This window comes from Corvus cornix, chromosome 3 (genome assembly GCF_000738735.6).
Source record: "Corvus cornix cornix isolate S_Up_H32 chromosome 3, ASM73873v5, whole genome shotgun sequence".
NCBI classification, from domain to species: domain Eukaryota; kingdom Metazoa; phylum Chordata; class Aves; order Passeriformes; family Corvidae; genus Corvus; species Corvus cornix.
This window is the reverse complement of record NC_047056.1, coordinates 93090818-93105708: the sequence shown is the minus strand read 5'-3', so window position 1 is coordinate 93105708 and position 14891 is coordinate 93090818. Positions and strand designations below refer to the sequence as shown.

The window sequence follows — 14891 nt, the reverse complement described above, 5'->3', positions numbered from 1 at the left end:
CAAGGTCCTGACATCTTTGACTGAAAGAAATTTAGTGCTATTTAACAAGTAGCTATTATTTTCCCATATTTTACCTCTTCTACACTTTTCCAGTTTTCTGAGACTAAAACACATTACCTCTGGCAACTTTTAAAAAGAATGCTTCTTTTGAAAAATAAACACAAACTGGAAATACCACATTTGAAGATACTTATTTTGGGAAATTAAACTTCTTCCCCAAAGGAATGGCAGAAAGTGCTGGTTTAACTCATAAAGGACATTTTTTAGCTATGTGTGTCTGATTTTTTTTTACATACAGACATTATATATATATGCAAAACAGATTAGATACTTACCCTTGCCATGAGACACTTCAATAGTCCAAGTGCAGTTTAAAGAGTTTGGGTAAAAATCAGGAAAACCTGGAGAAAGAACAGTTCCACTCTTCCCATGAATATATCCACCACACAAAGCTTAAGAAGAGAAAAAAAAAAAAAAAAAAAAGTCATACAGAAAGCCTATCTTGTAAAAGGGTTTGAGAGAGAGAGAGAAAGTTCATTTTTTAACTACAATTAGAATTAAAAATACAGTCAAGGATTAGAATAAGAAGCTAATTAATCCAAAGCCACAACATTCATGTTTGACAACAATTTGTTTTCACCTACATTAGTCCTTGAAAAGTTTCTTTTTATCTACAGCCTCTCCTGTTAGTTAGCAGAATAGAAAAATAAGTAAAATTTTTTATTGCAAGTATTAATTCCTATTGCAGTAGTATGTAAGAAATAAGGGGTTTTTTTTTGTGAAGTAACTAAAACAATATTTTGTTGCTACTTTTCTTTCACTAAATATTTTGAAAGGCATACCTTCAACTGCATTTTAACCAACAAAAATACTTAAGTAAAAAGCATATTTTTTCAAATAAGTAAAAGTTTAATGACTACTGCGATGCTCAGGGGAAAAAAGTGTCATTTCCTCTTTTTCAAAGATTTAGACTGTCCCATCATAAGTAATTTATTTGGAATTGAATAATTTGAAAGACATGAGAACTATGCTAGAAAACATTTTATGCAAACTAGAATTTGTTAAACTAGGCTGTTCAAACTTGCATAGCAAATTAATTAAAGTTTAAGATTTGCATGCTGAATCTTATAAATACAGCATGACTGTGCTTTTCACTCATCTCTTGCTGTCCACTTTTTATGTTGTTGTGTTTTTAAACTTTAATATACTAAATATTTTAACAGTAAAACAACAAAACATTAAGATGCTTTTAGTCTTCTTCCTCACACAGAGTGATACACTTTGCACTAAACTAGATGGAAAATATACATGACAAAATATTCAATAAACTTACAGTACCTTTCTGTAGATGCGTGTGTATATATACACATATACTTGGTTTGTAGCTTTAATTCCTTTTTTTCATTTCTTATTAGACTAAGGGTTTTGTTAAAGTTTTTAATGTTTTTTGGATTTATGTAATTTATATATTTATCAGTAAGTATAAGGAAAGAAAATGCTTCCAGCCTGGTTTTACCTGAATACATTTATTTCTGCACAGAAGTATGAATTAAAACACGTTTGACTAAACCAACAGTAAATATATGGTTGATAACATTGCTTAATAATAAATAAAAGCATTACAGACATCAGATTTATAGTGTCATAAATGAACAATAGTACATTCATTCAAAAAGCCTTCTTATTCTGTAAACATCACAGAAGGAAGACTGTGCAACATTACTTAAAGCAGATATTACATATTTCAAAATCATTTACATATTTTAAACAAAATTAAAAATATGTAATTAATGTGTTTGAATTTAGGTCTCACTTGAAAATTATTTTCATGTTCCACTTTGGCAGTACCATATTTTGACAATGACACATTACTTAGAGGGAACTTTAACCACCTTGTCTTTGTACACAGATTTCTTCTTTGTTGGCATGAAACAAAGCAATATGCTTCTTCCTTAGGCATTTATTCTGCTAAATTAATTTCTGAAGGTAAAATTTTGAGACCAACAATACTCTACAGATGACTGCAAAATGCTCATTTCCACTTCAGTTAAATCTGTTACATTCTGAAAATTTGGGTCACAACTTGTTGAGCCTCAAAAGGCAAATACACTAACAGAATGATTACCTAATAGAGTGTGAGTTCTATTTTTAGACTATTTAATACAACGGAGTTTAATCTGTGAGGAAGAGACTGAATATATGTTGAACCCTTGTGTGTTGCTTGCCTAAAGAACATACTCCAGAAAGGCTTGACATTTCCTCATACACTCACACTGAAAGTGAGTGAAGGACCTGGGAAATAAAAACTCTCTTTCAATGAGTGAAAATTAACTAGATCTTCCTGAAGTTCAACATTCATATGCAAACAAAAGAGTAAAATATTGATATTTTAACTCAAAAATACATCCACACATTTTATTACAAAGTAAGTAGAAAAAGAAGCAAATACTATTCAAAGTTAAGGTTCCTTCGCATTCTTCAATTCACTGTGGCAAAGCAAACAAGGAAAGAAACCCATGAAAACAATGAAAAACTCTAAAAATGCTTTTTATCTGTACTTGTAAAGGAGGAATGAGTTGCAGTGATTACAAGGTGAGTGGGTTTGAACATCAGATTAGCTAACTTCTATAATTAACCTTTGGTGGTTGATATGTTTTGAGCAGGGGCAAGAAGGCTGTAGAGAGAGTTAGAAGATGAAGAAGAGTAGTGCTCCGATTTAACAAAATAGATTGAAACAGAGTGAGAAACTAAAATATTTTGCTGAATCTAAGTTTGTCCTCTGACATTTCACTGTAATCAATGAAAACCTTGGACCTGACAAGCAAGTTACAAATTCACTAATGTAAGTAATTTGCTCAAGCAAGAGCCTTTCTCTGCTGTTTTTCTGTGGTTTCTATAAGAGGGATTTTGTAGCAGCTATACAAGATTCCACGAAGAAATTTAGTTGATTCAGGGGTTCACAGAAACAGAACTTAGCCAAAAAATCCAGTTAAAAAAAAAGAACACAGAAATATTTGCGAGTTGTGCCGGTTTTGGCTAGGGTAGAGTTATTTTTCTTCTCAGTAGGGGGCTGTGTTTTGGATTTGTGCTGAACACAGGGTCGATAATATAGAGATGTTTTTGTTATTGGTGAGCAGGGCTTACACAGAGCCAAGGCCTTTTCTGCTTTTTGTGCTACCATGCTGGTGAGGAAGTTGGGGGTGAGTGGGAGATTAGGAGGAGACACAGCTGGGACCGATGACTGCAGCTAACCCAAAGAAAACCCTGCACCATATGGCATCACGCTCAGTACATAAAGTGGGGAGCAAAAGGGAAAAGGGAGAAGTTCAGACTGATGATGTTTGTCTTCCTAAGTGACCATTACATGTGACAGGGCCCTGCTCTCCTGGAGACGGCTGAACACCTGCTGTCCTTGGGAAGCAGTGAATTAATTCCTTGGTTTGCTTTGCTTGTGTGCACAGCTTTTGCTTTTCTTATTAAACGGTCTTTATCTCAACCCAGGAGTGTTCTCACTTTTAGCCTTCTGATTCTCTCCCTGATCCTGCTTGTGGGAGTGAGCAAGCAGGTGTGTGGGGCTTTGTTGCTGGGTGCAGTTAAACCAGGACAGGAATTCAACATTTTAAAAAATGTTTCATGAAAGCTCTAGACAGTTTCATACTTCATATCCACCAAAACAATTAATAAACTAACCAAAATTTCAAAACAAAAATATGGTAAGAACATTAATTACATAGGCTGATCATGATCTATCTTTTAGTATTGAGTACACTGTATTTTGAGCAATCATTTTGGTATGCAGTATTTAGAGTTTAAAATATAAATTAAGTTTGTTGGCTTTGTTTTGAAAGTATTAGTTGTATGGCACCATTTTTATTCACAGTTGAACACTGGCACCCTGTGAGAATATGAATTTTTCTATTTGTGAATATAAGCCTGGTTTTTTTTCAGTACTTGACTGAAAGCTGATACAGAGATGTAAAGCAAGGCTTTTAATAACAGTAAAATCATTTTTAAAAGTGTGGATCTTGCTGCAATTGAAGGGAGGTAGTAGCAATGACAAGCTTAATTAGTTCTGAAAAATAGTAGATTAACTTTTGTGGACTTTAAAGCTGACATCTGAAGAGCCTGACACTTACCATCACAACTGGGTAATGCATGATTCCACTGATGGTTTCTTTCACATATGAGAGGTTCTTCATCACTCAGTGTATATCCTGGATCACAGCTGAAGGTTACTGTGGAGCGGATATTAAAGTTGTTACCATGGCGATGGCCATTCACAGGAATTCCTGGGTCAAGGCAGGAATCTGATTCCAGAGTGACACCTGAAACACACAGATTTAATTTTGGCTTTTCACCATTTTTTTCAGGTAGTAAACAGGAAAAAAAAAAAACAAACAAAACACAAAACAAGGAAGACAGGAGAAAGAAAGAGCCTCCAAAAGATACTAGTTAGCATTGCCTGAGAACTGATATGGGATATAAAAGCCTTTCTCTAGATGTTGTTACTGACTTGAAGAACAGTTTTCCAATTTTAAGTTTCATAGAATAGAGAAGTCCAAATGAAATAGAAAAAGACTGGAGCTTTAAGGTATATTTTGTCAATCAATTAAAAACACCAAACCAATTAAAGTACCGGACATCTGAAACCATAGGAAGATACTGCAGTACAAAGTATGAATGCAAATTTTGCTAGTTTATAAATTATATTTGATTATTTCATCTATTCAGCTTCTGATACTGCAGAATTTAACTATGCAATTTTCCTCTGCATAGTTATGATTATTTGATACAAGAAAAAACAATGTCAAAAAAATGCAATTGAAGAGCTCACAAGCTACTGAATTCTTAAAGATATTATCCTATGCATGAAAATAAGGCAAGACAAATAATATAGCTTTCACAATTGTATAACTCTTATCTGACAGAAAGATTCTCTGGTAATTATGTCTTATAGGAGAGATTAAATATTCATGGAGGACTGCCTCCTGGGGGAGGAACCCAATGCAGGAGGAGCGGAAGAGTCTGAGGGGTCCTTCAACTAAGGAGGAAGAAGCAGCAAAGATAATGTGTGATAAACTGACCCTCATGCCCTGTCCCCCTGCACCTCTCAGAAGTAGGTGGTAGATAAAATTGAAAGTTCATCCAGAGAAGAACGGAGGGGGAAGGTGTTTTTAAATTTGGACACCTGGGATCAAGCCAAGTTTATTCCACCACAACCGCCTTCTTCACAGGCATTTCCTAGTTTCTTAGCCCTCTAAAGGTCTAAGAAGGTGCTGGTCCTCTCAGCTGAATGTGCATCTCTAACCATACCTGTGGAAGTTGTACTCTCATTTTACTGCTTCTACCCTGCCCTATTTATCCAGGACTACCATACAGCCTTAGGAACAAAGTAGGAGGAGTTCAAAACTAGGGAATAAATTGAATTATCAGAGCATAAAGCAAAGGGTTTAGAACTATAGACATGAGAGTTGGAAGCAGGACTACAAATGAAAATATCATAAATAATGACTCTAACTTTCACAGAGAAATATTCCCCGTACCCTCCGGCTCTTCTTATATCTCATTTAGAATTCAGTTTTGAAAGCTTATGATCTAGTTTTCATGAGGTGACCCTGACATACTTAAATTCTAGACGAGTAAGTTTCTCTTGACTTGACTGCATATTCTTAATGCAAATGTACCGTGTTAGCTAACACCGTGCATTTTTAGATTCCCTTCATCTGGATAAAATTGCTTAATATAGTCTCAAAGAACCCATTTAAGTCTATAGTATTCTGCACTGTAAGTGCCCTTAGTAATTTCATCTATATGAAATTTTAACTTTGATACATATTATGTTTCTTTCAGACAAATCATACTTCATATTTTGAAATATGTTAGTGGAAATTAGTTAGATGGAGGTCCACAGCAGCACTCTTAAAATTCCTTCCTCTTAGGGCAGCCTACCACCCTTGCCTGAACACATCAGCTGCTTTGGCATTCTGAGTCATGCGTAACAGGTAAACTCATCAGTTTCTTTTTGAAATGATAATTCTAAATTACACTGACTCAATTGTTTCACATTTTTGCAAGAAGGCCAAAACCTATAGCAAATATCAGCTTCCAACTTCAGGACTGAAGTAGTAGTGTTATATAAATAAATTCAGCTCAGGCAACAGAGTTTCATTCCCAGGGAAAAATATTCAGTATGTAAGTTTCAGCAACCATGAACACAGCTGAAAAGAAATAATTTTTCTTTGCCTCTTTGCATGAAGATTTGATTCTTTTTCTTAATAGGAGATAACCTAAGATAAACTAAATAATGGGCAATACTGAGAGTCCTGACTACAAAAAGGTGTGAGAAATTCTGGCCCAACAGTGATAAATTTGGTTGGAAAATTATTGTAAAGAGTTGATTGAGAAGGAGCATAGGCAGTAGACTCTAGTACAAGCTGCAATTATTAGCTACTAGGACCATGACACCATTATCATGCCTTACCCCCTGCCTGCCAAGTCATACTTTTTCTAAAGAAATACAAACCTTTCAATTACTCCTTACGTGTCATACTTTCCATGTTAGCAGCCTCCGACGCTTTTTAAACTGTGTTACAAACTGGACACAATAGTCTCCCTGGTCATCAAATGAAGTGAAATAATTTTTGAACAAGTCCTAGATAAAACAGTCCCGTTAAAAAAAAAAATAAATAAATAAAAAGTATTTTCTGAAATTGCCTTTTGGTTTTTTTATGGTTAAATACAATGTCTAGAAGATTCAACTTTTTGCAATACTCCTACATTTTTCTCTATATTAATTCTATGTGACACCCAAATCTTTTTCTATTGTATCTCTATTTTGTATTTGTGCATGTCATTTCTCCTTCCCCATTTAGGCTTAGCATGTTTCTTTATGGAATCTAATTGGGTTTTTTCAGGCTCTTTCCTCAGTTCATCTAGCTTGTTTTGAATTGTAACCTTCTCAGTCACATTGCTTGCTATAATTGTAGGTTGGAATCATCCTCAGAAATTGTAACTGTTCTTATATTGTCACCAAAATCATTATTAGAATATTTTTTCACAGTATCACAGAAATCATGTAACAATTTAGGGTGGAAGGAACCTCTGGGGGTCATGTAGTCCAAGCCCCCTGCTCAAGCAGGGTCACCTAAAGCTGGTTGCACAGGTGGATCCATTTCTGGAAGTGTTTTTCCTATCTCCAAGCATGAAGATTCCACAGACTTTCTGAGCAACTTTTTCCTGTGCCTACTGTACCTTATTGTACAGTAATAAGTTCATCTACACTCAATTTTTATATTTTCTCTGAAAGAGTTCTAAAAGCTTTATGAATGTCAGCACAGAACTGTTTCCTCCCCTTTTCATTCCCAAATCTACAAAAGCAGTTAATCTGTAAAGAAAGAATTTAAAGTGGTTTGACATAATCTGTTTTTATCAAATACAAATCATTTATTTCTTATAATTTTGTTTATCAGCATAAAACTAGTACATTTCAAGAGTGAAGATAAAACTAATGTCCTTGATCCTTCTGGTCTGAATATTTTCTGGTTTGTTTTTTTTTTCCCATCCTTGTTTGGAAAAGTGTGTGACCTGATTTTTTTTAAACTTCCTTACAGTTTTGAATTTTCAGACATAATTTTCAGTGGAATGGTCCTTCTGCTTTGCCTCTGAGTATAGCACAGGGAATTTCAACAGCCCCTGATGAATAAAATATGTTTCATTGTTTCAATACTGTGCAGTACCCTCTCTCTATATGCTGTACTATTACCTTGAAAATGTTCACTTAACTATCTTAAGTATATGGCAAAAATTAAGCTTTTCTGCTAAAGTTGCAAAACAGGAGCAAAACATTTAGTCTTCCCTGTGACAGCTGATGTTTGGTCAAACTTTTATTGAGCAATTTTTATTTTTTCCCTTATCTGAATATATTTATAGGTATTTTTGTTACTGTCTTTCTGTCTCTTGTTCTTGGAACTAAATATGTACTTTAGATTTTTGTATTTATCCTAAGAGATCTGTGTTATTATTTGATTGCTATCTATAGCAATGTTTGAATATATCCAATATCTACATTATTAACTCTTGAGTTACATCATTAAAATGAATTTTAAATAGCTACAGAAATCTTTCTCAAAAATTCAAAAATTAAATAAAAAATTTTAAAAAACCCTTGCAGAACAAAACAAAAACAACAACAAAAACCCCAAAAAACAAAACCAAAGACAAACAAACAAGCAAACAAACAGAACCAACCCACCGAAAAACAGACAATACTTTTCTGTTGGGCTTTTAATACAATCTCTTTCATAAATGACTTTCAGAATTCATTTGTAAGGACTCAAGGACATTCACCTACCAATCTGCCAAATTTGGTGAAATTTAGATTTTTGATAACCCTTAATTTAACCACCATGTTGCTCCATTCTTTAATTTCTTATGAATCATAAACTCTATTATTTTATGGTCACTTTCACAAAAACTGCCTTTCCTATTTAGCCTCTGTATTGATTCTTCTTAGTCATAGTAAAATGGATTGCTGAAACAAAAAACCTTCCTCAATATTTCAAATCTTTTTCCATTGACTGTATCCTGCCACAGAAAATTTTGTGAATCTTTTCCTCACATCCAGACTATTCAAAGGATTATTTTTTCCTCAAATGAAAATGGAAGGAAGAATTTGATGCTATATTATTATCGCTAAGATTGATTGTGGGCTGTCTGACTGATTTTAAGACTATGTCAAATCCCTGACGATTGCATGTTTCTGAGCCTAAAAAGTTCTTCTCTGAAACCTAATCTAAACAACTACCTAATTTTATACAATGTGAGTAAAAGATTACCTCTATTTTCTTATTATTGACAACTTTTCATTTAAGAAAAATCGCAATACTAATTTTGTAGATTTTTTTCAATGGCCTCAACAAGGAAAGTTTTTACTAAGATGGGTAATCTTTGATGTTAAAACAATTTCCCTGTGTAAGAGAATTACAATGTTTATCAAATACATACTGATGTAGAGTGTAATATGACTGTCTCAATGCATGACTAAAATATGATCTATTTTTCAGATAAATTTTAGGATAGAAGGAAATATTAGTCCATAAAAAGCACAGACTTTTAAGTAAAGCATTTGGGTTTAAGAAATAATTGATCAATTTGGTTTGCAAATTGTCATGTTCTCTTATTTAAGGAAAGAAAAATTTCAAATATACGGTAATAAACAAAGGAACAATTTACATGGAAGCAATCTGCTTGTAAAGCATTTCTATCTGTTTTCATTTAAGAAAAAGACTAAGATTGCACAACCTACTTCACAGAACAAGGAACCAAAAACCCCCCACAAATACAAGCAAACAAAAAACCAGCTACCCAACTAACTAAAAAAAACCTACCCAAAACACATAACTGAGGAAGTTGAGTGATCAGGGATATGTGAGGCATGAAGCACGCTTGCCAAAAGAACATAGATTAATTATTTTTAACGAAAGAGAAATATTTTATCAGGAGTTTTACTTAAGGATTATTTTAGGTATTTAATTTTTTTGCTTAGATGGATAAGACTTAATCTACACTGTCTTGCATTAGCTATGTTTGAAGTGTCATCAGAAGGCTGAATGACAGAAATTTAAGGAGGGGAATTAAAAAATTAACTTAACATCCTTCACAGTACCTTTAATGGTTTACATATTTATTAAAGCTATATTACAGGCATATTTTAGCTTAATAGAATATTACTGCCATCTCAGATTCAACTCAGTTTAGCTTATATTGAACCTTTTATTTTAAACAGGATTAAGATCCTTCTGCTTCACAGTACAGTGATTTAATTTATCATCAAAGTTATGACCATAACTGGAAGATTTTTAAGATACTTCCAAATAAGATGGGTATTTGAACTTCCACAGAAAATATTCAGGAAAACATTCAGAAATTTTCTTAGAACATGAAATTGACTACCTTGTATTTTGCAAATGTAAGAAATGTAAAACAAATAGAAATTCTGTAGTGGTATCTTTATAATTAGCAACTTCTATAGTTAAGCCTCCAAGGTCAATCAAAATATAATTTTAGTCTCCTGTGTTCCAGGCAGATTACTCAATGCTTCCATTGGGTCTTTTGACCTGGTTTGGCTCTTTGAAAACACTGGCTTTATCTACTTAGTACCCCCATGTTACTAGTTATTGTGATGACCTTCCCTGTGCTACGTGCACAATTATCAATACAGAGTAAAGGATCACAGAAATGCTTCAGCACATTCACACAGAGCTGCCCACAGAAATTTTTAGTTCTGTGAGAAATCTAGTGTGAGGAAAAAGACAATATGAACACTGAGGCTGTGATTAACTTAAGTCTTGTTGAGCAAATGCACTGACATAGGTGTGAAGCGTTTAGCAAGCTTTCTCTGTACACCTTTTTTTTACAGTTTGGACATTCAGGACAGGAATTGTCTTCAAAACTATTTTCCACAGCATTCTTCTGGAGAAACTGACTGCTCATGGTTTGGATATGTGTAATCTTTGCTGGGTAAAAACCTGACAGGATGGCTGGACCCAGAGAGTGGTGGTGAATGAAATTAAATCCAGCTGGCAGCCAGTCACTAGTGGTGTTCTCCAGGACTCAGTATTGGGGCCAGTCCAGTTTAGTTTATCACTGACCTAGACAAGGGAATCGAGTGCAACCTCAGCAAGGTGGTTGGGAGTGTTGAACTGCTGGAGTGTAGGAAGGCTCTGCAAAGGGATCTGGACAGGCTGGATTGATGGACCAAGGCCAATTGTATGAGGGTCGACAAGGCCAAGTGCTGGGTCCTGCAGTTGGGTCACAACAACCACATGCAGAGCTACAGGCTGGGGGCAGAGTGGCTGGAAAGCTGCCCAGCAGAAAAGGACCTGAGGGTGCTGGTCAACAGCAGCTGAACCCAGCAGTTCAGAATGAGTCAGCAGTGAGCCCAAGTGGCCAAGAAGGCCAATAGCATCCTGGCCTGTATCAGCAATAGTGTGGCCAGCAGGAAAGGGGAAGTGATTGTTCCTCTGCACTCGACATTAGTGAGGCCACATCTTAAATACTGTGTTCAGTTTTGGGCCACTCACTTCAAAAAAAGATATTGTGGTGCTTGAATGAGTCCAGAGAAAGACAATGAAGCTGGTGAAGGATCTAGGTATGTCCTGTGATGAGAGGCTGAGGCAGCTGGGATTGTTTAGTCTGGAGGAGAGGAGACTCAGAAGAGACCTCTTTAACCTCTACAACTTCCTGAAAGAAGGTTGTAGTGAGATGGGGGTCAGTCTCCTCTGCCATGTCTCAAATGAAAGAACAAGAGGAAATGGCCTTAAGTTACACCAGGGAAGGTTCAGATTAGCTATTAGAAAATAAAAAAAAAATCATCACAAGAGTGTTTAGGCATTGCAGTAAGTTGCCCAGGAAGGAGAAGGAGTCACTGTCTGGAAGTGTTCAAGAGGCATCTGGAAGTAACACTTGGGGATGTGGTTTAGGGGTGATTATGGTGGTGCTGGACTGGACTAGATGATCTGAAGGTCTCTTCCAACCTTGATGATTCTGTTATTCTATGATCTTCTAATTTGTGTCTAAGCAAAAATTTACACCAGCTACCCTTTAAAATATTGTTTATACTGGAAAAGTGCTTCATTCAGGGAGTCAATCTGCTCTAAAAGATGCTGTGAGACAAAATTTTTTAGCTTTGCTATGACTTTAAAAATTATAAACATATTAGCTTTTTATACAATAGGGTATTTTTTTAATATTCTGTGCAGGGGAACTATATGTAAAAGAGGATGGAGATCATTTACTAGCTTTCTGTCATCTTTACTTGCTCAAGATCCAACCCAACTTTAAGCTTTAAAGTGTACTTATGAATTCTAACTTTGACATTTTATCAGACTACCTAGAGCAACACCACTGAAATACAAGTGTCCCATGTGTCAGATATTAAATTTTTCAATAGAGGTAAAAAGTGAATATATGAATACTCTTCTAAATAATTTCATAATTAGACCTTTCTCTTTAAGAATGTGTAGGCCAGATATTTTATTACTAATTGGTTTAATTTTTAACATAAAAAAAGATATCTACCTAAGATGGCTTAAAATAAAATACAAAATTATAAATATTTAAGGACTATCTTGTGAAACATAACAGCAACATTTAGACCCAATAAAAACAGGGAAAATCAGCATCTGCAGGTAACTCATGCAGAAACCTATCTACTGTTGTCTTTACATGATTTAGTAGCCTTGAAGTTTATTGTACTATTATCTGTTCAGCCATTACCACCATACCTAAGCCGAAGTTAAAAGAAACTATGCAGAATTTCCATGTTTTGATGTGGCTCTAAAATATGTCTGGACACTATTCCAGATTCAATATTACAGCACATTTACAGCAATCAAATTAGTTTCCAAATAAGAACAACAGATAAAAATGATGTTACTAGGTTGGCACAACCACAGTAAACACACAAGCTCTCTTCAGTAAATAATTCAGTGAATGGCTGTACTATCATATAAAGACCAGTGTGACTTCATACCATTTAATATACGTCATTTTATGCATTTAATTTAAAAGAAAATGCTATTATGATGATTCTGTAGTTCGTATGGGGATATTATTATTAATTTATTTGCATTTTGGAACAATTATAGATAAGGTGTCCAAGTATGTTCATCCCTGCAAAACATATTAAAACCAGAGAAAGAGAAAATGAGAGAAAGTGAAAGTGAGAGAGAGTAGGGGACATCCAAAGCAACCAAGAAAGAAAAACATATCTTTACCCACTAGGGAACGTTTCTAAAATTACTTTGCATTTGATTAAACAACTAGGTCAATAAGTATGGAATAACACAGAAGAATAACACAGTATGGAATAACTGAATAACAAAGAAGAATTCATGAAGAAAAAATTTCCAAAATGAATAGTTCCAGAATTATCTGTCACTACAGCATAGAGTAAACATAATTAGTTCTTACACAAATATAGCTACTGAATTTTATTTGTTCCCATTTGTTTGCTCGTTTTCTAACTGAATGGCTTTTTTCAAGATTAAGTAAAAATATATTCAAGAAATACCAGACTTACTCTCATAGTGAATTAGGAAACCAACACTGGAACGACTGTTGTCTGTAGTGAACAGCAGATACATATAATTTCCAGTACTGATAAGGAACTGGGGTGCTTGTGTTCCATGATATTCTCCAATTAATGGTGATGAATTTGCTGGCCCATCTCTGACTTCCAAAGTATCATAATTAACTTCAGTTTGGAATCTGAAAAGGAATATGCAGGTCAGCTGATAGATAGACGGATGGTGTTTTCTTTAACTATAAGAAATGCAACCCACTTGTAAGTGATCAAGAATACCACACATTAAAATATTACATATCTATAGATCCATCAATCTGTTACTGAGAATAACAATTAAAGAAGGTTTCATGAATAGTTTTCCTCGCCTTGTTTTGCGGTATAGTATAAATTCGTAAGGGATTCAGAATACTTCAGATCAGCCATATGACTGGCCTTTAGAAAAACATTTTTCTAAATCTGGGTCCAAAAATGCAAATTGTCTCAAACAAAATCGCATTATGAAGATCCAAGAAATTTTTTGCCTTCAGATTAAAAAATAGGTGGACACCCTAGGAATATCTTCAATAACATTTAATTATTTCATCCCAATAATTTCGTTATTTGATATTTTCTATTTGGCAAAAGTTGTTTTATAGACAGTCAACTGTTCATTTTTTTTATCCAAAGATTTTATTCTAACATAGCTTGTTACTTTACTTTTATGTAATCTTTTTTGTTGTATGAAATAAAGCAGTAAAAATCCACTAGATTTAAATCAAGCTCTCAATTTGAAATTTGTTACAGTTATAATAAGCATGACTTCTTAGATTACTTTAATGTGTCAAAAAAACCCATGTACTATAGACAAGAATGGAGAGCAAGGAGACTAATGAGGGTTGATTTAGAAGAAAAAATAACTTTAAAATCAACACCTGAGTCAATGTGTCTGTCAATCACTAACCCATATCCCATTTCTCCAGTTCATAATGGATGTCTACACGTGCAGTCATCTACTACTAGTTTTTAAATCAAACAGCACAAATCTGCTCTTTTTCTAGATGAACTTGAACTGTCACTTTTTACATCAGATGCTTTTCAAGATAGTTTGTGGTTATACCAGATTCTGATATGCTGTAGCATCTAAACCATGCACACATAAATTTTCCTGTCAATGAAGTTTGTGCTATTACACAGATATCTATACCGGTCTAAATATATTTGCATGCAAATTCAATATTCTTATTTTCATCTTTCAGAAGTGCATATGTTCTGAGATTTTTCTCTTCTATTCCCATAAGGCTTATTAGTTCAGAGCAACAGAAATCCCTACGCAATACAATACTTTTTTCAAAGTGAGTGCCCTTAGCTGCCTTGCCAATATGGGACACATTTAGGGGGTCTAGAGATAAGAAATGGCATTCTTGCAATTAATGAAAACTGCAAAATATTAAGCACTCAAGAAAGTGGAAATATATTTGACATTCCTTCAAAGTGTAAATAAACTTTATACTTTGTCAGGCGAGGATGACAGAATGACCAAGCTCCCACCCAGGCCATTACATTTTACAGAACAAATAGCATTGGTCTTGTAAAAACATCTTCACAGACACATCAATATGGGTAAGAACGAGTTCAGTTTTAGCAAGTATTTAGTATTCTTTCTAGTTCTTCTCCCATGGTTCTCTGAAAACAAAAGCACAGTCAGAAGTCAGAAATCTTTTGCTTTCCTATCGGAACTAATGACTGCTGGGAAACTGACTTAGGCACTTCATATCATTCCTTCCTCTTCACACAGAAAACTCTAGATTTACGGTACTACCTACTT

At 34.4% G+C, this 14891-nt stretch overlaps 1 protein-coding gene across 1 annotated transcript in view; it reads right to left on the bottom strand.

Moving 5' to 3' along the window:
- Positions 1-14891, bottom strand: part of CSMD1 (CUB and Sushi multiple domains 1) — a 1117781-nt gene that overhangs the window by 242364 nt on the left and 860526 nt on the right. The window contains exons 17-19 of the mRNA XM_039568608.1: positions 13082-13269; positions 4137-4325; positions 336-452 (exon numbers count right to left, since the gene is read on the bottom strand). Of these exons, the coding sequence (XP_039424542.1) occupies positions 336-452; positions 4137-4325; positions 13082-13269 (494 nt within the window). The remainder of the gene's footprint in view (positions 1-335; positions 453-4136; positions 4326-13081; positions 13270-14891) is intronic.